Source organism: Podarcis cretensis, assembly GCF_951804945.1.
Source record: "Podarcis cretensis genome assembly, chromosome: 5".
Lineage (NCBI taxonomy): Eukaryota > Metazoa > Chordata > Lepidosauria > Squamata > Lacertidae > Podarcis > Podarcis cretensis.
In genome coordinates this window covers 57,857,301-57,881,888 of record NC_137174.1, presented here as the reverse complement: position 1 = coordinate 57,881,888, position 24,588 = coordinate 57,857,301, and the positions used below count along the sequence as shown (strand labels likewise).

At 46.4% G+C, this 24,588-nt stretch overlaps 1 protein-coding gene across 1 annotated transcript in view; it reads left to right on the top strand.

Annotated features, from left to right (window-relative positions):
- The first annotated feature begins 2,945 nt into the window (after positions 1–2,945).
- The window catches only part of PDZD7 (PDZ domain containing 7), a 32,063-nt gene continuing 10,420 nt past the window's right edge, over positions 2,946–24,588 (top strand). Inside the window, exons 1-9 of the mRNA XM_079977422.1 lie at positions 2,946–3,407; positions 5,242–5,382; positions 6,595–6,769; positions 9,832–10,008; positions 12,089–12,236; positions 13,272–13,332; positions 14,575–15,045; positions 15,953–16,138; positions 23,730–23,887. Coding sequence (XP_079833548.1) covers positions 3,215–3,407; positions 5,242–5,382; positions 6,595–6,769; positions 9,832–10,008; positions 12,089–12,236; positions 13,272–13,332; positions 14,575–15,045; positions 15,953–16,138; positions 23,730–23,887 — 1,710 coding nt within the window. The 5' untranslated portion in view covers positions 2,946–3,214. The remainder of the gene's footprint in view (positions 3,408–5,241; positions 5,383–6,594; positions 6,770–9,831; positions 10,009–12,088; positions 12,237–13,271; positions 13,333–14,574; positions 15,046–15,952; positions 16,139–23,729; positions 23,888–24,588) is intronic.

Genomic DNA, 24,588 nt, shown 5'->3' with positions numbered 1-24,588 from the left:
TATTTTCTGTTGATATGGACTAATTCAATAAAACTCTATGCTACTCTGGTTGGGATTTACCTCTGTTCAGTCTTGCCTGCATGCCAGGAAGTGCTTTAGTCCAGTGTCATCACTTCACCTCCACCTAGTGCAAAAGACAACAAGGCTCCTGCTTCTTTCAATATAGCAGGGTAGAAGAGGGTATTTCAGCAGGTGCAGGTGACCTAACTATTAAAGGTGACTATTAAGGCCCCGCTTTCTTTTGCATTTGGCCACCCTATTAGGACTAGATGTTAATGGCTATAATAAATGTGTATATTTTAAATAATTTTGCTCAGCAAATATACTAATGCAAAATGGGAATCTCTTCTTCAAATGTAAAGTTAATTTACCAGATGTACAGACTTTCCTCTACAGCTTACTAAAGTATAGATATGTCTCCTTTTATTATCATAAATGTACAAGACACGTAAGCAGGACACAAAGTCCAACAAAAGCATCAAAACATAGACAATAATCTCAATGGGGTATTTTGATATCTAAAAAATTGCTTCCAGTAATTAACACACATAAACCATTTTAAATTGGGGAGGATACATCCCTCTTCAGCAATCACATGCCGTTACCTGTTCATTTTGACTGCAGAACAAATGGATAGTCCTAATAATGTTCTCTGTTGGAGCTGCTTCCATTCTTCTCTGCTTGTTACAAGTCCAGATACATACCTGCTGAGTTTCCCCCCTTCCCTCCACAAGAGATACAACGTGTAAGTGCTGTGAATAACTGACAGCTCTTCTGACCTATGAGAGGTCTTGTTCCTGGTTTGACCAGCCAATCCATGTGACGGGGGTGATAGGTACCTCTAGCAGCCACCAGGTTTGCAGGCTCAACTGTGTGTCTGTCCCAGGTGAGGAAGTTTGCAGAGCAACATGGAAACAGGTGAGGGGGGCATGGGAGGGGTATGTTAATCGGGGTTAATTGCATTTCTGAGCGGGTCACCCTTCCCTTTTCGTCTCTCTACTGTCTGTAGATTATTTTGTGCTAGGTCAGAGAGAGTTGCCAGGTAGAACAAGGGCGTTAGGCATGAGAAGGTTTACCTGCAGGTAGCAGGATGCAATTTAATGCAGGTGCTTTCGGGAGACCTGTCCAAGGTGCTGAAACATCCCGCTCCACTCACACTGGAGCAGAAGCGACGGTTGTTGAGAAGTTGCCGACTAGTGGCCTTGTATCAGAATTGGGGCGTGCCCCATATCTTGTCCTCTCCCACAAGGGTTTCTGCGGTCCCCGCCCCCGTGCTGTATCTCTAATGGAAGAGATGACATCACTTATTTATTAAGGTCAGGTCACTCTGCACGCAGGCTTCATTCCAGCTAATGTGCAGGCAAGGAGACTGCGGCAGGGGGGAGACTGGGGCTTGAGTATCAGTGATGCAGAGTAAGCTGGAAAATCCCCCTCTCTTCCCCCGAGTGATTACATAGCAAAAGCAGAGAGATCTCCATCTTCCCGGACTGAACAGCCGTGTAGAGGAACAAATGCCCATGCTTGGGACATAGTCTCTTTTAAGGCTTCTTATTGAGAATGTTACAATGAGCAAAAGCTTTGGCTGTTGCATACTGCTTTATACTGGGTGGAATGCAAAGCTTCCAGGATATTCAGCAGAGAGCATTAAGAAATCAAAGCAGAATTCCTGCAGCATCTCGAGTTATTTACAAGCAAAGCTCTAAAAAGTATTAGTTTTTTGGGCAATTCATTAAAAGTTTTTGATTTTTTTTTTTAAAAAATAGAAAATTATTATTTCAGCTTGGCACTGGCTACTGTAAACTAGTGTACCCACTTCAAGCCACCCTAGTGTAATTCTTAAGCGGTAAATGCCTTGAGAAATATAAGCATATCAAGGTAGGGTTACTTCTGGTCTCAGCTGAACAAGTGCATATCCAGTCACGTTGTGCAAACCAGGAAGATTTGGTTGGGACAGCTCAGTCGGTAGAGCACATGAGGCTCTGAATCTCAGGGTCGTGGGTGAAAGATTCTTGCATTGCAAGGGGGTGGACTAGATGACCCTTGTGGTCCCTTCTAACTCTAGAATGATATGATTCTATTAAATTGCCAAGCCATAAACCTGAAGATACATCACTGAAATCAACAGATGTTTTTAGACTAAAAGTGCTAAAATAGAATCACACTGTGACACTGGAAGGAAAAGAATCTGATCCATTTTCTTTTCAGCTTTAATTTTTCTACATTTAGCTAGGTCAGCCATAGTCAAACAATATTATTCCTGCTTTCTATTCTACATAAATTCCATGGAACACAACAGTCCCACTACAATGAAAATGTTTCAAACAACATTTGCAACATGCTTATGTCTTACTGTAAAAATGTCTTCATCCACCATATTGCTTAAATAATAAATATGAAGTGCCTTCATGTCTGAAACTGTTGAATTAGCATTAGACCCCCCCACACACACACACACCTAACTTCAAAGAGTGGATGCAGTGAGCACTGTGTGAAAGGTAGTAATATTTTTGTAAAAATTCTGCCAGCCACAAATTTCATTTTTTTAAATTTCATTTTCTCAACCTTGTGAGTGCAAAAATATTGTTATGACTGTCCTCAAAAGTTCAGGTACTAGGCGGACTGACTGAGGGTATGCTCCCTTGTCAAGGAGACTTCTGGAGTGCCATAAGACATGTTCTTGTTGTACCACAAACTCAAAAGAAATCCATGCAGCCATCCTAAACTTATTTACATAGAAATAAGTCCTGTTTAATTCAATGGGAATTGCTTCCAGTTAAATGTGCATAGGGCTTAAATTTGACTAAAGGCTTTAGGGTAAAAAAATGATAGTATTACTACTTCTACTACTACTACTATTATTACAGAATACATGTCTGGAAGACAGAGAAAGAGCATGAATCTAAACCCATGAGATTCAAGATGTTTTCATTGGATCCTGCATTTTAAAAATAGGTGAATTTTCCTAAGGACAATCCTCAGCGGTAACATCACCATCGACAACAACAAAATGAGTCTACGAGAGGTAATACTATGATTGATGGAAACATGTCCAGCAACGGTTTCCGCTGGTGGGAAGCAACCTAAGGGGCCAAAATGTAACAAACTCGCCCAACTTTCCTGAAGGAATCAGGCCCAAGCGCAGTGTGCTTCTCCAACCCATCAAGAGACCCAACAGCGAGAGTCCTTCTGTGCATAACCAGCACCCTGTCCTGCCATGGCATACACTCCTGATTCATTCCAGAGTGAAATCATTTACCCGACTCACTCCCGGGGCTCCAGCAGTGACATCAGCACTGCCAATCGCCTCCTGCTGAGCAGGCAGAACCGGCTCCTGAATGGGAACCTTCGGGACTATCGCACCTCGTCCCCCATGGGAAGAGTTATCCTCATCAATACACCCCTTGAAGGTACCGTTGGGGATGAAGGTGGGAGGTGGTAGTGTGCAAGGGACGTGATTTCTACCTACATAGCCAAGCCAGATCCTGGCTGGATGGAGAGAGTTGGTATCATCCTTTTGCAAAGGAGTAGAGCCATAGCCAAATGGTGCTGTTTGTTCCTTTCCTTGCAAGATCAGTTGCAGATTTATGAGGAAGTTGCTGTGACCCAAGAGAGCCAATTAGCACGCACACCTCATTGCCCTGCAATTTTATATACATTCCAGTATTAGTAAATAAGCCAATTATGTGATTAGGAAGTATCACAGTAATTAGAAACATGCATTTGTAATATGCATAATTCCAGGAAGTAAATGTTACCTCATGTTATATAGGATGGGTTGTTTTCGGCAATTATTTGGTGCAAAGAAATGAGGTGTTAGGGGCAGAGATAAGAGGACATGGAGCAATGGCAGACCTTGGGGTCTCAAAATTCAGCACCCCATACCTCTTGCCTTCCATACTACATTATAGTTGCAGTGGCCACTATGGCACACCAAGGCTCCGCACCCAGTGCAACTGAACCAGCCATGCTCCCCTAAATTAGCCTCTACATTGAGGGAGAGAGATAAAATTGATTCAGGCAGCTTCCCACAATGCTGAGCCTCGGCAAAACGGGACTTTCTACTATGCTGCCACTTTCTGATTGAGGACCAAAGAAGACACGGTATGAGAAGTCCATGAGCAGAACTGTGGATCCTTTTTAAACAGGGTGCATTTTAAACAGGCTCGAGCAGAGAGGGTGAGATACAGCTGGGTATACCTGTTCCAGGCCTCAGAGGGCTAAGCCAGCCAAATGAGGAGTGCCACCAGGCCTGCCAGACTTACACTGTTCAGGGTCTATAACTTTATTCTAACAAGACTCCTCCATCAGGCCTCAGACAAGCTCTGCATGGGCCTGATTTTAGTTGTGAATTGCAACCATAGGGATCATAGGGTGAGAAAGAGCTAATTTGGATCAGGGCCATGATGGAGATAGAGCTTTCTCTAGGGCTGCCCTCCCCCATTCTTCTATTTGCCCCAGGTAGCAAAACATATAGGTGTCATATAGAACATTTTACAGGCTCCTTGATATATAGAGGTCAAAATCTAGAGATTTAGAGGAGAAAAGGCTCCTGCCATCCCAACCCCAACCCCCTCCAATAGACTGATCTGTCTCCTCATTTGACCTTGCCCTGAACAAAGCCACTCCCACGACTCCTATTAACATGTTGCAGTCATTTTATTACAGTCAATAGCCAGTGTCAAGATAAAAACACCAATTACAAAATTGAAAAGCTGAGAGCATAATAAAATAGTATAAAATCACATCCACATAAAAAAGCAGTTCTAGTTGGGACTCTTCTGGAGCTGGCCATGTTCCCAGGGTGTGAAGGCATTTACAATATTGCTGCCAGATAGGAGAAGAGGAGGGGGAGATGCTTGTTGCAGTTCTAGGTTTGTGTTGTGTGTATTGTAATCATTTATATTAGACAGGACATCCATGTGTGCATTGACAGAGGAGATACACTTTGACAAACGCTCCCATGTCTCCCTAGGAAGTAAACTGTCAGGGATTTCATGGCATGCCCTCCAGCCTGCCCAGATGTCATTTCTGAGTCTGGTGGACCCACAATGATGGGGAAGAGAGGCTAAAATGCAGAGTGTAGGGAGGTGTGGCATATTTCTCTTGCAATTCTTTCTACTATCACTTTCCCAGTGTTAGGGTAGAGGATCATGAGTAGCTCCTTTTGCTGGTCATCCCAGCGCAGTGAGTGTCCTTAGTGGTGTCATTTCATAATTATATCATGCTGTATCCCCATGACAGCTAACAGTGATGAGAGTGATGCCATCAATGCCATTACGGTGGAAAAAAGCACAGATGGGAAGCTGGGCTTCAGTGTGCGCGGAGGCTCGGAGCATGGCCTGGGTATCTTCGTCAGCAAGGTGGAGGAGGGCAGCAGTGCAGGTAAGCAAAATCTCTCCAATCCTCCCAGCCTTAAAAAGAGACAACAAGCTGCTCGGATGTTCTATCCATAAACTCAGAACTTCATTCTAGTCCCTGCAACATTGGCAGAATCACCTAGACTTAAATCTTTGCCAGCAAGTGGTCTTCCAGTGCTGACCAATTCTTCTCCAGGACCTAACCCATGTCTGGAGGTTGCAGCAAAACCCAAGCAAAGTAATTTATTTGAGACAATGTTTATGTGTCACGTTGCTAAGTAGTTTTGGAAGCACATCAGTATAGAATTCCATGACATCGCAAAATGTCAGATTTTCCGAGAGCCATGCATACAGGTCTTTAGAGCTCCAGTGAAGAATAAGTCTTTTAAACAGAGAGAAAATATGCTATCAAGGCTATTATTATTATTTATTACATTTTTAGCCCACCTTTCCCCCAAGGAACTCAATGTGGTATACATGGTCCTCTCCCTCCTCTGAGGCAAAAGGGCCAAAGAAGAAAATTATAAAGTAAAAGCCTGCTGTTGTTATATAAATAAACTGGGAATATAAAGGAAGGGGATAAGAGAGAAAAGCTTTTACAGGAGGAAGAAGCAAATGCCTAAGGACCAAGGAGGAGAGATGAAAGAAACTTGTAGTTGTGGGAGAGGGGCAGAAATTAGGTAGAAGTTGAGTGTGAAAGGAGAGTGGGAGAAGAAATTACAGAAGATGGGTAAAAATACTTTTAGGGTCATGTGGGAATGGGGAGGGGAAAATATTTTTAAAAGATTTTTCCACTTGGAGCCCCTGAATCAGCAAATCCTGCCTGAAATGAGGAGGCCCTCACAATATCTCCAAAGCAAATTATGTACTTAGCCTGAGGAAAACTGACCCATTGAACTCCTTGCCACAAGAACAATGCTGTGGCAGAGTTTAACCATTTCCAAAGATGGATTAGATATCAGTGGGAAACGATGTCAGTAAATGCCAGCTGTTTTTTCCAAACTCTGCTTCCTGAACCACCATTTTGTGACTGAGGTAGACCTCAGTAGTTTTCAGCTGTTTCAACTGGGAGTAGAAAGTTTTAGAAACCCTGCCTTACTCTAAAATGTGTGCGCTATATACTTTTATATTTTGTCATTTTAGTAATACTGTAAAAAAAAAAATTAAGAAAACCAGGAAAGAGAAACCCTCTCTAATCCTTAGCCCAAGTTGAGTTACCTGTATTTAATACCAACAGAACAGGCTGGGCTGTGTGTTGGAGATAAAATCACAGAGGTGAATAGTGTGAGCTTGGAGAACATTACAATGGGAAGCGCAGTCAAAGTCCTGACGGGGAACAACCGGCTGCGGATGGTCGTGAGACGCATGGGCAAAGTGCCAGGGATAAAGTTCTCCAAAGAAAAGACCACATGGTAAGCGGAACTGCCTGCTATGGTGACACCCTATTGTCAGCAGGCCCTTGGGTAACCAAAAATCACAATGTGTTGTTTGTAAGGGCCGAGGCAAGTGTGCTGGGCTCAGCGGAGCAGAGAAGGTGCGATCGGGTTTCGTGAGAAGCAAGGAGATGCTATCGGGATGAACTCTGACCAGGGCGTAGGAGAGGGACGGGTCAAGGTGACCTGGGGTTACTGGGCTAAATGCTCCCCTCTGACTTAGGGCACTTCCAGACTACTGCTGTTTCCAGGTGGGGTTCAATCACATACAGTTGCACTGCTTGGGTTGTGTTTACACAATACCTTTTAAAGCACATTCAAAGCACGCCACCACCTTCACCAAAGAATCCTGGGAACTGTGGCCTACCCTCACAGAGCTAGCATTCCCAGCACCCTTAGCAAACTACAGCTCTCAGAATTCTTGCAGGGAGGGCAAGGTGCTCTGAATGTGTTTTAAAGGTGTGTTGCGTAGCCAGCTGTAGTTGACTAGGATGTCATGCAATGATCCCTCAAAACAGGGTTGCCATATTTTAAAAGTATAATTCATGACATCCGCAAACTTTTTTTTTTAGGAAGCCCCCAAAATTGTAGAGCTTTTTAAGGAAACCACCAAACTAATTTGGGGGGAAATAGTGATTTTAAGCTTTTGGAGCTGTTTCCACTGCTTTTTCCATCACATTGCCATACATCTGGGTTTTGCCTGACATTTTGCCGATTCGGTAAAATCCCCCCCCCCCCCCGGACGCCTTTTTTACACCTGAAAACCAGGACGTGTCAGGAATTTTCCTCACATATGGCAAGCTTACCTCAAAAGATCAGAGTTTTTGTATTAAGGAAAGTAACAGGGAAATGCACTGAAAATGTAGGCAAATTGGGATGAATAAAAAGGCCATTAAAACACATGGGGAAATGAGGCTGGACATGGGCTTTGTGCATAATATGTAGATAGGAAATGAATAGTGATGAGCAGAGGGCTGGGAAATCATCTGCTAATGTGAAAGAGGAAAACAGAAGAGAATCAAGGGGGTATGCATGGGACTCTGTAAGCAGCAGGGCTAGATTAAAGCCTTTAGAGCCCCTAAGCACTGAAAAGATTTTGGTGCCCCTTATGCAATTCAAAATCAAACAATGCTAAACTGTAAAACGGCATGTTATTTCTGGAAATGACACAAGACATGTTGAAATTAAAATAGCTTCTTTCTAAGTTTTCTGATTGCAAAACTCTGGATAAATTCATCAAAACTGACTTGATGAAGCACATTCGCTTCCATAAGCAGTAGGGAAAGGCAATCAATACCTATTTTCCTCTCTCTTTTATATTCATTTCAGATGAGGAAAAAGCATTATTCACAGCATTCATAACCCGTACAGTTGGTAGTACATATTGTATTCCGTCTTTCATTACTGTGAAAGATCCACGACTGAATTTCATGTTTTCTGTTTCATTAAACTTTGTGACATATAACAGTAGAACTGCTGTAGTTGCCCACAAAAGATTCACGTTTAAGTCCTGAGGGTATGAGTCAACTAGTTTTTGGGAATCTTGTAAATATAGTACATCAGATAAGTCTGTATTATTTAGAAAATTTAATCCACTTGATACTTCTTCACATACATTTCACTTCTCTTCATATTAGCTGTATTATATTAGCTGTATTAGGTGTATCAGTTATATCACAGTAAGTAGATACGTGAAATTTGTCTCTAAGATTCCGATGCTGTTTCTGATGCGCTGGTGCATTTGCTTGTTTTTTCCTGATTTGCTTGCAGGACTGGGCTACTTTGTAGTTAATTTCAGGCAAGGTATCTTCTAATATGCCCTCAGATCTTTTGAAATCATTCCTCAAAGTGTGCAACTGGTCTGCTAATGATTGACAGGTCTGCACAGGTTTTCAAATCCTTCTTAGTGGTAGCCCCTTTGATTTTGGAAATGTTTTCCCAGGAAGGTTTGGCTGGTGCCAAGGTTTTGTGCAAGCTTTGGCACACTCTTCTAATCTGGTTTATGGGCGGGGAGAGGGGGAGCTTTCTGACTGCTTTTGTTTTAGGTTATGCTCGTTGGTGATTATCATATTATTGCGCCACAAACTAGGCCCAAAATACAAGACCTGTGCTTCTTCACACTCCCTCCATTATAGTCGCTTTTAACCATTTGTCCTTGTTTCTATCATTTTAAGTTATGTATGATATAACCACCTTTTAACTACTAGCTTATATTCCTTACCTGTTTTAAGTCTTATGTGTTCAGTTTATCCATATGTTTTATCTTATGCTGGTCTGTAGGTCCCGTTGCAATTCTAAAAGAATGAGGGAGGTGTTCATGTTGAGTTCTTGCACCTATTTTTCTAGAAAAATAGCACTGGATATAAGTTTCCTAAAATACAATACATCATCCCCAAATCCAGCATGGAGAGGTTCTCTTCTGAAACTAGAAATGACCAGCTCAAGCCCTGTTAAAAGCATGTTCTGGAGACATGTTTTGGTGTCTTGGGTGTGAGCCCTAATAAGCCCTGATCCAAATAAAGTTTTGTTTCAGAGGTGGCCATATGCTAGTATGGCTGGAGCCATCACACATTGCTTTCATTCTCTTTCTGTCTCACACATGGACACATTAATTCTCATTCTCTCTCTCTCTCTCTCTCTCTCTCTCTCTCTCTCTCTCCCTTAGCCCCACTCCCCCACATGGCAATTATCCCTAAGAGGGGAAAGCTCCCATTTGCATCCATGGAAGCTTTCCTCTAAGCCTAATTACCAAATGGGGAGAGCCATTTTTCTCAGGGTGATAGCTGGGGTAGGTGGAAGAAGAGTGAACCCTCCCTGTGTACAAAAAATAAATAAATCATCCTGTTCCTTGGGTCTATTCCTAAGTCTCAGTTACGGTTGTTCAACATCCAGATTGCAATTCTGGTTACGTTCTGCCCGCCACCTATGGGCTTATTGATTTTCCAAGTTCCATTCAAAAATATTTCAGCTGTTCATGGGGAAAGGCCTGTGTAGAACTCCCAGAGTCCAGAATACTGGGTGAATTCTTTATCTCGCAACAGGGTTGATGTGGTGAACAAGCGCCTGATTGTGGAGAGGAGTGGCTCAACTCCATCAGACACGAGCTCTGAGATTGGGAGGCGGAGGATCATTCACCTGTATACCACCTCTGATGACTACTGCTTGGGTTTCAACATCCGTGGGGGGAAAGAGTATGGCCTTGGTATCTACGTCTCCAAGTAAGTCTTGAGGCTTGTCCACACTTCCACTTGAAAGCATGAGTCTGAGCAGTTTTCTGCTCACCCCACTCAGTTCTCAGGGAAAACCCACTCTTTAGTGCTCAGTCAGAGCAAACATCAACCCAGAGAAAAATCCTGAATTGCCTTTGTTCTGATTGAGCACTAAAGAGCTGTTTCACAGTGGAGCTTGCCACTTTTAACTGTTTTGGAATCTTGGTACCACCTTGGCTGAGTACCCACCATATATTTAAAGCACATTGCTTCCCCCAAAAGAATCCTGAGAACTGTAATTTATTCCTAACTGAGCTACAACTCCCAGTACCCTGAACAATCTACAATGTCCAGGATTCTTTGGAAGAAGACATGTGCTTTAAATGTATGGTTTGTATGCAGCCTAAGATTAGGTTTACTATCCCTGCATAATACTTAATAGAAACCATTTCTATTAAGAAGCTCCAGCCATAATGATACGATATAATTCTTTGTAGAAATACAGTAGTACATTGTAGAACTTGTTTTGGTTGCTATCCTTGCTCACTCTGCAAGCAGCAGAATAAACTACCAGAGCTAGCTTGAACCTCAATTATGCACGTTTACTTGGGTGTAAATCTTATTGAACTTAATGGATCTGTTTAATAGGTGCTCTTTAACAGCCTTGATCCACATTTTAAATGTAAAATTGGGTTAGGTATATCATGAGAAAAAGGTAGATTTCCCCCCACTCTTTTGGTACAGGGCTGTGAGTGTAATGGTTATTCAATCTTATTTGAATTTGATACCAAATATAGATCCTTCTTTCAGGTTAATTAATCTAGAGTAAAATGGCCATATCTTATGTCTGTAGTATTATCTTGTGTCTATGTAGCATTTGTATGCGACTGTAGCAGCCCTCTTGCCTCTTGTATTTAGACTTTTTCAATCAAGTTTGTTCAGTCCCAAATGCATGCAGCCTCAGTGAAGCCACAGCTGATGTCACCTTCTGTAGCATGACCACATCATTAGATTTGATCCATGGCTTTCTATGATCTGGGGACAAATAATCTTCAGCTCTGAATACATTTACGGGGCCTATGCCAATCTTCCACAATTAGTTTAAAAGCTGGGTCATTTCAATAATTTACTGAGCCATTGGTGAATTTATTAGAAGGAGTCACTCACATCCTGGCTGTTACCTCCAATCTAATCCCCGGATTTGAAAATCTTTCCCCGGACAAATTCCATCCCCAGAATGTCCCCAGATTTGCAAATTTGTCCCCAGGAAACGTGGCAGCCTCAGCAGCCCGGAGCCAGCCTGTTAGCAGGCAGGTGGCCGTTGCACAGGAGCAGCGCAAGGCGCGCGGTTTCTCTGCCGGGCAAGGTGCAAAGCCCTTCTTTCGCACCCTGTGAAACCTAAATGTGCAGACTTTAAAAAAAAAAACTGGGCAATGGTGCATCGCACACCCATGACTCCTCCGATCTCCGGCCCCCTTCCCCTTTTGTTTTGACAGATCCGGGGAGGCTGGGGAACCACGGGTGGGCAGCCATTGCCCAGTTTTTTAAAAACTCTGCGCATTTATGTTTCTCAGGGTGAGAAAGAAGGGCTTTGCACCTTTATACAATATGCATGTGTGCTTGGGCCCAGGGTCTTTTGCCTCACCATCCCCACTACTGACTCCCTGTTGCTACTCAGCTCCCCCCCCCCAAAAAAAAAGTGTCCCCGGATTCATTGAAAAAAATCTGGTAACCATAATCTAAAGAGAAGGTAAAAAAGGCTCTTCTGTTTTCAGAGTCCATTCTTAACACCTCATTCTCCTTTGAGAGCCATGAGGGAAAGTGCCTTAAAGGGACATGCCTTTCAGTTGTGCTAGGAGGAACCAGAGTTGTTACCACCCTTATTGTCATAGAATCCCGGGACTGGAGAGCTGGAAAGACCCAAAGGGTCATTAGGCCCAACCGTCTGACAGCTTCCCCTCTCTGTTGGCCAAGAACACATTCTAGTTCCCCTTGTCCTGTTCACTTGACTTGGAATGCCTTGTATACCTGCCCAAAGCCTCACTGTTCCCATTCAAGAATAATCATCCTAATGTCGTATCGTTCCCAGAGTGGATCCCGGCGGGCTTGCTGAGCTTCATGGGGTCAAGGTCGGCGACCAAGTCCTTGCAGCCAACGGAGTCAAGTTTGACGACATCAGCCATAGCAAGGCAGTGGAAGTGCTAAAGGGGCAGACCCACATCATGCTGACCATCAAGGTGAGGCCTGTGCCTTGGCAAGTGCTGGGCCAAGATTGGGATAGGAAGGGGTGCTACTCTATGGGAGGATGACCCAGTGGTCCCATTACTGTGGGAGGTTAGGGCCATGAGACGAGGCACCAAGATCCTGATTGCTGGATGCTGTCAGAGTTCTCACCAGCTCCCATAGTCAGCTTCCTACAGGTGTAATCTCTTTCTCTACCTAGCCAGACATAGGATACATCCTTTCTATGGCTCAGCAGAGAGCGTGGCACCCTGGCCTAGGAAAATGGCACTTTATAAATAAGCAGGCTACAAAGGGCCAGGGAGCAAAGACTACTATTTTGATAAAGGGCTGATCCACACTTTTGCTTGACCCTTATTTTTGATCATATCGTGTACCCATTAATTCCCCAGGGTTTGAGAGCTTTTCTCGTTGTTCTGCAGCTGTCCCTAGCAAAAATCTGATCTTACCCACTGAACTGAAGCTCAGTTAAGCAAAATCTCTCTTTGGATTTTCCACACATCTAATGAGATCTGATTCAATGGGTGAGATTTTTACAAGACATGGCTACAAAACAAAGAAGAAAGCTCTTGAATCAGGGTGAATTAACTGGTATAAAATACAATCAAAATACCGGTCAAGTGGAAAGAAAGTAAAAAATACGGGTGAAGCGAAAGTGTTGATGAGCCCTTAGGAAGTGGTAGCTGCTAGAGGTGGAAAGCAGAAGCCCTCCATTTCTGCTAAAAGTGTCCCGAAAAAGAGACCATGCCCTCTAAGAAGTTGCTTGCCAAAGCAGCAGCACTGAATTCTCTTTCTTGCTGCCTTCTGTGACGCCCAGCAACTCCCTCCCCAAGACGCTGTGGGACCCAGACTCTTGAGACTTAGCAGATTCAGTTTCAGCTGGGAAGGGACCTGGCAGTGGGGGATGCATTATTTATCAAAGTGTCTCTCCGCCTGGGATCGGGTTAGCCTCTGAAGACACCGCTCAGTGCTGGGCAGGCAGCAAATGATCCCATGACGTGTTGTGTCTCTCTTCTGTGCTTTCCATCTAGGAGACGGGGAGGTTCCCTGCATACAAGGAAATGGTGGCTGAGTATTGCTGGCTCAACAGATGTAAGACACAAATGCACATTTTTTGTCTACATTAATATGCTGGATGTTGCTTTGCTAAGGATGAGTAAGGAGTGCCAGGGCATCCTGCAAGCAAATTGCTTTCCCTCCTTGCATTTCAGAAAACAACCCTCCTTCCTCCCTCACCCTCGTGTTTGGGCTGTTTGCAAAGAATGCAGTGTCATCAAAAGACAAAACATGCAGAAAGAATAGCCCAGGAGTGGGTGCTGTGTTGCACAGACCATTGTTGATGGAGCTCAAATTCTCTCCTCCCAGTTGGCATTTTCACCCTTAAGGACATGCTTGTAAAAGCATAGATCTATGAGTCTGTTGCACGAAGAAAGAAAACAGCAGTTCAGAGGAGTATAGGAAGCTGCCTAATAGTGAGTCAGGACTTTGGTACAGTGGTACCTTGGTTCTCAAACTTGATCCATTCCAGAAGTCCGTTCCAAAACTAAAGCGTTCCAAAACCAAGGTGTGCTTTCCCATAAAGTAATGCAAAATGGATTAATCCATTCCAGACTTTTAAAAACAACTCCTAAAACAGCAGTTTAACATGAATTTTACTGTCTAATGAGACCACTGATCCATAAAATGAAAGCAATAAACAATGTACTGCAGTCACACAATCGATCAATCAGTAGCTGAACTGGGTTCCACACAGTCACAAAAACAAAAAAGAGCCACAAAAACAAAAACGCAAAATAAATAGCAAAAATAGACAGACCTCAGCGTAACACTCCAAACGGAAGTGTGGCACTCCAAACCGAAGCGTAACACTCAGGACAGAGCATGTTTCGCTTCCGAAAACAGTTCACAAACCAGAACACTTACTTCTGGGTTTGCAGTGTTTGGGCTCCAAGTTGTTTGAGTACCAAGGCATTTGAGAACCAAGGTACCACTGTACATCTAACTCAGTATCAGGTGGGTATCCATGGCACACTCATAATCTCATTCCACACAGCAATAATAATAGCAGTGCTTGAACTATCTGGCACAACAATTGGGATTGTTGTTTTTCCCCAGATACAAAGTTGTAGCACATTCCTTGCTGTGGAAATGCAATATTCCCACAACAAAAGCAATGTAAGTCATTTGGCCTGTGTGCAATAATGGGTAGCTTCTGTGCATTTATTGTACTAACATGGATTGTCAAAACAGGAAAGACTCCTATAATGCTCATTTCTCTTTCTCTCTCTCTCTCTCTCTCTCTCTCTCTCTCTCTCTCTCTCTCTCTCCACACAGTGACCAATGGCCAGTTGCAGGAGCTGTCCCAGACCTCGGAATCCAGCTCCTCTGCATCATCCTACTCCTCAGGGACCCCCTTCAGCTCCATGAATGGCCTGTTCATGGCCCCGATCCCCAGCTCAGCAGCACAAAGTTGCATGGTAGATGTTGGCATCTCTGCTGAACTGCCAGTCCAGAGACACACCTTGGAGAGAGCAGAGACCGCCATGCAGACTGATCCGCTGTCGGACGGTGCCTCCTATTCGGGGAGTCTGGTGATGGAGACCCGACGGGTTGTGGAGCCCATGAAGATCCTGAAAGACACCGCCATCCGTACCGAGAGCCTCAAAGAGTCCTTCCGCTTGAAGAAGCACCGGCCCTTTGCCAGCAGAGAGACAACAGACCCCTCCCCTAAAACTGCCCTCCTTCTGGCACTCAGCCGTCCACGACAGCCCATCAAGAGATCGCAGAGCTATCTGACCATTTATGGTAGGTGCCATGGGACCATTATTCTTACCATGGTTCATGGAAACTGCAACAGGATTCTAGGTACTCCTTCCAGTTGCCCTCCCCATGTCCCGTTTCCCCCCAGGGAGCATTCCATGCACAATGAGCATGCTCAGTCTTTATTGAGCCGCTGGGGTGATAGGGGTACCTTTCTGTTTTGACTACATAAATACTGAGAGAATTGAGATTGCTGCTGCTGTTATCATCATTATCATTATAGCAATATTAGCAATAATGTAGTGTAAATCAGGAGGGTTGCAGTTTTGGAAAGCTTACATTTCCCTCCCTGTTTCATTCTACATTAATGCAACATTATTTTGATGTCAAATATTAAATGTGGACCCAGGAAATAATTTCATGGAGGAAGAAGGAGAGAGGGATAAAGCAAAGAGAAGAGGATTGGCCAAATTCATGGAAGATAAGTCTATCAGTGGCTACTAGCCATGGTTGTGTTCTACCTCCACTGTCAGAGACATTACACCTCTGAATATCAGCTGCTGGGAATCGCAGGTGGGCAGAGTGCTGTTGTGCTCCTGTCCAGCTTGCAGCCTATCCACAGGGATTTGATTGACCACTTCTCTACTAGGGAGTTCTGAAAATGTACCTTATTGCTAAACAGTCCTGGTCCTTAATATGTAGGCAGAGAGGAGAAAATCCCATGGCACATCTGAAAGACACTGGTCTGTGCATTTTGTTCCATCATGCAGAAGGTTTCTGGCCCCCATTTAACAGGCAGAGTCAGAAAGTTATATAATCAGATACCTTTTCTTCTCCTTCTTAAAATGGTACCCACAATACACTGTCAATGGGGCTGGAGTGGGGAAGGATCAGATTTTGGGTTATCCCACGGTTGTGATCTTCAGGTATGACTTTTGGATTCTTGCCCCAGAGGAGAAACGCCAGAGGAAGAAAGAGAAGCCAGTCTCCCCGGAGAAGAAGGCCACGCTCCAGCGCTCCAAAACCCTCATGAACCTGTTCTTTAAAAGCACCCGGACAGGGAAGCCAAGCTCGGCAGCTGGGTCACCAGAGACACAGAGGCGGTCCAAATCGCCAGCGCGGTCTGATGGCGAGAAAGGTAACAAAAAGATGTCCTGTTTTTAGCATCCTCCAGAGAACACAGTACTCTGGTCCTGCTTGATTGTAAACTTGTGCATGGCAGCAAGATCCACTGAGATTTTTGGTGGGGAGAAGAGAACCTTTAACTACAAGGCTTTCCCCCTTTATTGGGCAGGGACAGAAGCAGGAAGAATAATAGATTGTCAAGTGTGTGAGCATTTCCCCTCACAGAGTTAAAATTCCCAGTGACCCTTAACAAACTACAATACTCAGAAAGGGCAAGAGTGTGTTTTGAATGTGCTTTAAAGCTTATAGTGTGTACACAGCCTGAATGTGATTGCCAGCCAGCAGGCAGCGGAACCAATCACCATTCCTATTTATATCAACAGCTGAGCTGGAGAATTTCTGTTCCTTTCTTGGCTGTCCATTTCTCTCCGCAAACCATGACCAAAAGAGAAGGCCCCAGAATCTGGCCTAGCCAAGATTAGGGGCCCATTTTACCAGGTGGACATAGACTGGGTTGTTGGTTCATTTAGTAGAGCACTGAGAAACAGCATCTTCCATTCTGTGCTAAGGGCTTTTCCATTTGGCCTTTCATCCTTTCTACTGGTTGGGAGGTTCTTGCCCCAAGCAACAAGGGAAGTGCATTTGCTAAATGCTGATGCTTTGATGTGAAGTCTGTCTACAGGCAGGAAGGTAGCCAGAGTCCGTCTGTCAGGGAACTGCCATCGGAAGGACAGGTGGTGAGAAGGCTTCAGGAGAATAGGAGAGCCTCTTCTTCAGCAGAAGAGGGAACCAGTAGGGGGAGTGCGGGAGCTCCAAAGGAAAGGGAGTCGGAGGGGAGGCTCTGGGATACTTCCAGTGAGAACAGCGAGGAGGTATCAGAACAGCCTTTAAGGACCCCCACCCCTCGCCGGAAACTGTCACGCAGGGAATCCAGGAGGCGCATGTCTGTGAAACAGCTTTTATGTTGGAAACGTTTCCGCAAACGCCCACTGTCAGATTCTACCAGCGACTGACGGAGCCATGCTGAAGGGCTCCGCTCAAGGCAGGGTTTCACTACACTGAGTGAGCTCTGAGGGATCCAGTTTCAACGCACAAGCAGCTCATTATCCCACCACAGCAATCTGACAGTCCCTGAAAGCAGCTTGTGCAAAGAGAGGCATCATGAGCAACCCAGCCGGAGCCGGAGATGGGGGAGCAGCTGCAGCCGGTCCTAGCCTGGAAGAAAGGTACAGGATGTTGGAGGTACAGTTAGCTCTGCAAACGGCGAGGCTGGAGGAGAGGAGGGCCCATGATGCAGAAAAGGGGAAAGCCGCCCAGCTCTCGAGGAAAGTGCCAGGACTGGTGCAGAAGTTTGGGGGTGATCCCAGGAATTATCAAGCCTTCAGGACAGAGATGCAATATGCCCTCAATCTGCAGTTTGATGATTTTCCTGATGAGGATTCGAGGGTTGCTTTTGTGATTGGGCATCTCGAAGGCGGGGCCAGAGATTGGGTGAGGCCACTAATGGCAGCCAATAATGAAGCCCTAAGGGACACAAGGAAGTTTTTTCGCGCCATGGATCTGATGTTTTCCAGCGAGATTGAGCAGGGAGTGGCGCGCAGGCAGTTAATGGCGTGTAAACAAGGGAACCGATCTGTCCGTGAGTACTGGACTGAGTTCACCATGTTGATCCATAAATTAGGATGGGATTTGTCAGCGGAACCGATACAAATGCTGTTCGAAGAAGGACTATCTTCGGCAGTGAAAGACGAACTTTCCCGGGGGCCCAGGGCGGAGTCTATGGACCATCTGACTAAATCAGCGCTGGCCATAGGGTCACGCCAGGAGGCCAGAGCCTTGGAGAAGCGGGAAGGGAAAGGGGAGCGTTGGAGGGATTTCCGCATTCCAGAGATGCCAGAGCAGCCCTCTCTGCCAGCAGAGCCGATGGAAATCGGAACAGCGCGCACGCGCGCGCAATTTCAAACCCCAGTGAAGGGCGGAAGAAGGAGGGAAAAGGCGCCAAGAAATGTTTTCTCTGCCAACAGCCAGGTCATTTTGCCAGAGTTTGTCCGCAAAGAAAGGAATGGCAAGGAATGGCGGGGGCTGTTGGGGAGGAGGGGGAAGGAGCTAAGGAGCAAGTAAAAGCCAACGCCTGGCTGCCACCGACGGGGCACAGCAGCCAGGCCAAGGAACAGTAAATGTGCCCACGCCAGAACCCCCAAGACCAGCTCTTGTAATAGAGGTATTGCTGGAGCTGGCAAACGGACACCCACTAAAAGTGAAGGCGCTATTAGACTCAGGCAGCTCCTGCAACTTTATGAGTAAGGAGTTTGCAGCCGCCCATCAGATACAAACCATTCCTTTAAAAAATCCCCTGCAGGTGACCACGATTGATGGGAGGGCGCTGTTGGGGGGAGAAGTAGACCAGCAGACTGTCCCCATGACAATGAGGGTGGCAAGACACACGGAACGGATAGCGTTTAATATAGCCACGTTGGGAGGAGCGCCCATCATTTTGGGGATGAGCTGGCTAGCGCTGCATGATCCGCTTGTGGGATGGCATCAGAGAGTGGTTTCCTTTGGGTCAGCACATTGTATGGGACACTGCACAGAAAAAGGGGGCCAAGTAGGCACTCAGGCCACGTTAGCAAAGATAGAAGCAATGGAACAAGGCAGGGTACCACGACAATATGCAGATTTTGCCGACGTCTTCAGCGAAAGGGAAGCAGATAAACTACCCCCGCACAGACCCTTTGACTGCCAAATCAACTTACTTCCAGGAGCGCAATTGCCAGTGGGCAAGGTGTATGCAATGTCTGACAGAGAAATGCAGGAGCTAAGGGAGTTTATTGACAAAAACCTCAAGCGTGGGTTCATCAGGGAGTCACGAGCGGTGGGGGGTAGCCCAGTGTTCTTTGTAGACAAAAAAAACTCGGACAAACCGAGATTAATTGTGGATTTCAGGGCCCTAAACGCAGTGTCCGAACCCGTGACCTTCCCTATGCCCAGAATCGATGACATTCTGACCCGGGTGAGAAAAGGGAAGATTTTTACCAAGCTGGACCTGAGGGGGGCGTATAACCTGATACGTATGAGAAAGGGAGATGAGTGGAAAACCACTATGTTCACCCCCTTGGGGGCATTTGAGTACTGCGTTATGCCTTTCGGCCTCCAGGCGGGTTCCGCAGTATTTCAATCATTCATGAATCACGTACTAGGACCATTGCTGTACAAGAACTGCGCTGCGTTCTTGGACGATGTGCTGGTGTACTCAGAGGATGAAGAGCAGCATGTGCGAGATGTAAGAGAAGTACTGAGCAAACTGCAAGAAAACCAGCTGTGGGTGAAACTGGAGAAGTGTCGGACAAGGGGCTGGCCATGGATCCTAGCAAGGTGCAAGCAGTGCTGGAATGGAGGCCACCGAAGACTAAGAAAGATGTGCAGAGGTTTTTGGGGTTCGGAAACTTCTATCGGAAGTTCATCAAGAACTTCGCCCATTTAACAGCCCCCATCACGGATTGTCTCAGCAGCAAGAAGAAATTTGTCTGGACGGAAGAAGCGCAGCGAGCTTTCGAAAGTTTAAAGAGGGCGTTTGCTTCGGAAGAACAACTCTTACACGTGGATCTGCAGCAGCCGATGAGGGTGGAAACCGACGCGTCTGACAGAGCGGTGGGCGCCGTGCTTCTGCAGCCAGGAGCGAATACGTCGGAATGGAGGCCGTGTGCCTTCTTCTCGAGGAAATTGAACAAGTCTGAGAGGAATTATACGGTGTACGACAGAGAATTACTCGCTGTCCACGAAGCGTTCAAGAGATGGAGACACCTGTTGATTGGGGCGCAACACAAGGTTCAAGTGCGGACAGACCACAAAAATCTAGAATACTGGAGAACAGCCCGAGTATTGAACCAGAGACAAGTAAGATGGGCGCAAGAGTTCTCCAAGTTCAATTTTGAAATTCGCTACGTGCCAGGGGCTGAGAATGTCAGGGCGGACGCTCTCTCCAGAAAACCTGAGTACTTGGAGGGGGAAGGAGGGGCGGAAGAAAGACATATCATCTCAGAGGACCACTGGGTTTGTGGGGCGGCATTGGTGGGGCAAAGAGAACTGGTAGAGGGTATTGAAAACGATGAATATGCCCAAGAGAAACTTAGGGAACTCAGGGAGACAGGTGAGAACGCAGGGGGGTTTGAGGAAAAGAACGGAAAACTATATTACAAAGGGGCGCTCTACATACCAGGTGGGGGACTAAGAGGGCGGGTGCTTAAACAGTTGCATGACAGCCCCACGGCGGGGCACTTCGGGCAGCACAAGACCATGTGGTTGGTTACCAGGGAGTTTTGGTGGCCCAAGGTGCGGGAAGACGTGCGGGAGTATGTCAGGGGATGCGACAGGTGCCAAAGAGCAAAGGGAGAGAGGTTGGCGCCAGCGGGGTTATTAGAACCCTTACCCACCCCAGAAAGGCCATGGGAGATGGTATCCATAGACTTCATGACCGATCTACCGAGATCCAAAGGGAAAACCGCGGTCATGGTGGTGGTGGATCTACTAACTAAGATGTGCCACTTTATAGCTTGTTCACATGCAGTGACAGCGGAAGAAACCGCAAGGTTGTTTGTGGAGCACATTTTTAGGTTGCATGGCGCCCCCTTGAGGGTTTTGAGCGACAGAGGAAAACAATTTACTTCTAGGTTCTGGAGGAAACTAATGAGCATGTTGCATGTGGAGGTAAGTTTTTCCACCGCCAGGCACCCAGAAACAAATGGGCAAGCAGAAAGGGCAAACGGGGTTTTGCAACAATATCTGAGGTGTTATGTAAAGGACAGAGAAACTGATTGGGTAGACTGGTTACCTCTGGCAGAATTTGCCTACAACAACGCGGAGAACGTGTCCACAGGGATGAGTCCCTTTCTAGCCAATTATGGGTGTCATCCTCGGGCGTTTCCAGGAGAGGGCGGGGGAAGGTGGAGTGTACCTGCAGCGGAAATTTTTGTTGAAGAGATGGAAGCGATCCACCGTCAGCTCCAACTCAACTTAGAGAAAGCCAAAGAAGAATACAAGAAGCAAGCTGACAGAAATAGGAGGGAAGGCGAAACCATAAGGGTGGGTAACCGGGTGTGGCTATCCACCCAAGGACTGCCGTTCAAGGGAGGGTGTAAGAAATTGAGACCCAAACGGTTGGGACCCTTTGAGGTCATACAGCAGGTCAACCCAGTAGCATTCAAACTCCGATTGCCCAGTCACATGAAATTGCACCCAGTATTTCACAGGTCATTACTGTCGCCATACAGAGAGGGGTGTGAGTGGGGGGAACATGAGAGGGAGGTGACCCGGACACCCGTCATAGAAGAGAGAGAACGCAACATGGATGTGGCGGGGATCATTGATTCCAGGTGGAAGGGGAATCAGGTGGAATACTTGGTAGAATGGGAGGGGGAGGAAGAGTCAGAAAACACATGGGTACCGGCAGAGGAAGTCAAAGACGAGATTTTAATAGAAACGTTTCATCGGCGTTTCCCAAGGAAACCACAACCAGTGGCAAGGTTTGGGAGGGAACACTTCGGGACCACAGATGAGGAAGGGGAATTTGAAGGGTTCCCAGAGTCAGAAGTGGAGGTGGAAACAGATTCCGACGAAGGAGAGGAAGAAGGGGAAAGAGGCGGAAGGCCGTGGTTAGAAGTGTTTGAATCCTCGGAGGATGAGGGGAGTTCCTTCCAGGGATTTCCGTCCTCGCCGCCAGTAAGAGAGGAGGCGGGAGGGGGTGAAGGGGGCCCTGGGGGGGAGGTGGATGTCAGGGAACTGCCATCGGAAGGACAGGTGGTGAGAAGGCTTCAGGAGAATAGGAGAGCCTCTTCTTCAGCAGAAGAGGGAACCAGTAGGGGGAGTGCGGGAGCTCCAAAGGAAAGGGAGTCGGAGGGGAGGCTCTGGGATACTTCCAGTGAGAACAGCGAGGAGGTATCAGAACAGCCTTTAAGGACCCCCACCCCTCGCCGGAAACTGTCACGCAGGGAATCCAGGAGGCGCATGTCTGTGAAACAGCTTTTATGTTGGAAACGTTTCCGCAAACGCCCACTGTCAGATTCTACCAGCGACTGACGGAGCCATGCTGAAGGGCTCCGCTCAAGGCAGGGTTTCACTACACTGAGTGAGCTCTGAGGGATCCAGTTTCAACGCACAAGCAGCTCATTATCCCACCACACCGTCTGTGAGGCACATTAATCCTCTGGAGGTTACATTTGGCACAACAAGTTGTCATAACCCTTGCTTCAGCATTTCATCACTAAACTGGAAGTGTCAGGAAAAGTCTCTGGGAAACATGGGGAAATGTGGCACAGAGAATTGTACTGTATACTGGCCTGCCTCCCTATGTCAGGGGGGAGGAGCCTCAGGGCCAGGAGCCAAATGTGGCCCCTTCTCCAGATCTCGCTCTCTCTGGTCATCAGAAACTCTGCTCAGGCCCTGCTCCGTGCTCTTGTCTAGTTATTTTACCTGGCTGGGCTGGGTCCTTTGAAGTGCAGTAATACATTTTGGCCACACCCACAACTGGTATGTGGACCCTGGAAGGTTTGACCATGAGGGAATATGGTCGTCTTCAGGCATCTTTTCTGTGATTATTTGTGCTTGTGATGCTATTGGGGCAGTCATACACCCTTCTGCTTTTGCTGTTGTTTGCACTTGCAAAGGTCCAAGGCGTGCATACTGCTTTGTGCAGTCAGTGCACACTCTGTAACTCGCTGCTGAAATCCTGTAACTTATCACACCACAAATGTTTGGAGCGGGGGGGGGGCATCATTTCACTTGTGTTGCACTAGACGCAGACGTGCCCCTCTATATGGTAAGAATGCACTAACATTGGGGAAACATCGCAGGACAACTAAGAAAGCAGAAAGATGTGTGGATGGCCCGGTATAAACCCATCACTAATGCAAAATTATTTCACCATGACTGGTTGAAGAACACACACATAAAACAATCTGTAGGAGCCAGTAGGTGGTACAGACAGCATTGTCTGTCAGACTTGCACAAATTGTGGAAAAAAAACACTTCTCCAAAAGGCAGAATGGCAGTAGTTTTCCTTTTCTCCCTTTTCATCAGACAGAGCAGAGACCAGTCCAAAATGGCCCCCGCTTCCCTCCACTACAGATTCCAAACTATTTGTCTTTGCTCTTTCTTCCCATCTCACCCTCTTGCCTGCAGTTAGCGTCGTACAGAAGATTGTCACCCGCACTCTGAGACGGGGTAACTGAGCAGGAAGGCATGCTGTGCCTTGGGCCAACAAGCATGTAGCTTCGCGTGAGCATGCCTTTGGAAACCTGTGTGTGTGTGTGTGTGTGTGTTTTTGTGTTGCTATCAATTGCTACTTCTTCACGCCTTTCCTTTCTCAGCTGTGAATGTACAACACCTGAACATCCCACATCCAAATCCAGCACCCTGACCATCTTCATCTACACTGGGGTACTTGTGGGTACAGAATAACTTGCATGTGCAATGCCAGTAGTTACCCACAGACAAAAGATTTCAAGTGCATGCGTACATTTCAGGCTTGTGGTTCCAGGTGGCTAATGGCCTCATGGTTTGTTATTCCCGGATTATGTTTTTGCACTGACTTTCTGTGGTGCCCCTCCCAGAAAAAGGCCGCCTTTTCCCCTCCTTGGGCTCCTCTCCCCAGTACAATGGCACGGAGCGCAGCAAAGTCACTGAGAGCCACCTGCTGCTTATTGAAGACATGGCCAGGAAGCTGCTGATGGAGGATGAAGTAGCAGCTGTGCTGAGACACTGCACTCGGGTAAGGATGGAGGACAGCTGCCATGTGTGCCATGTGTGCCATGGTGCCTGAATGGGCCAATCTCTCCCTTGATTGTGAAATGTCTTGCAACAACTTATGAGCTATAGTTGCCTCACTCTGCCTTCAGTTACGTTTGCACCTCTCTTCTGTAAGGCTGTGCTTTAAAGCATCCATTTGTCCTGCTGCTGACAGGCTTCCCAGAAGCAGCAGGTTGGTGACTACTGTGCCAAACAGGACGATTAACAGGATGGTCCAACATGAGGCTCTTGCGTTTTGTCTCACTCTGGCACATGGTTTGGCAGGCTTTGGTCTGCACCCATTGCATTCATTTAACTAAGAGCCTCTCATTTTGCTTTAAGTGTCATGGCTTCCCCACCAAAGAATCCTGAGATTTGTGATGTGTTGAAAATCTTCAAACAGTTCTTAGCTCCCTTAACAAACTAGAGTTCCCAGGACTTTGGGGGGGGGGAGAGAGAGAGAGAGAGAGAGACGACTCTTAAAGTGGAGTAAGAGTGTTTGTGGCTACAGTTGGTTTGCTTGCTTTTATTTAGAGCCTATTCTGTGCAGGTTTAGGGTGAAAATCTGGTAGGGCAAAGCAGGCATTGGCATGTCTGGCAATCCAACCTTCAATGCAGCTTTGAAGGTCTTACATACCCTCCAATGCATCAAAGGCAAAAACCAGGATGCCATCTTCCCATTTT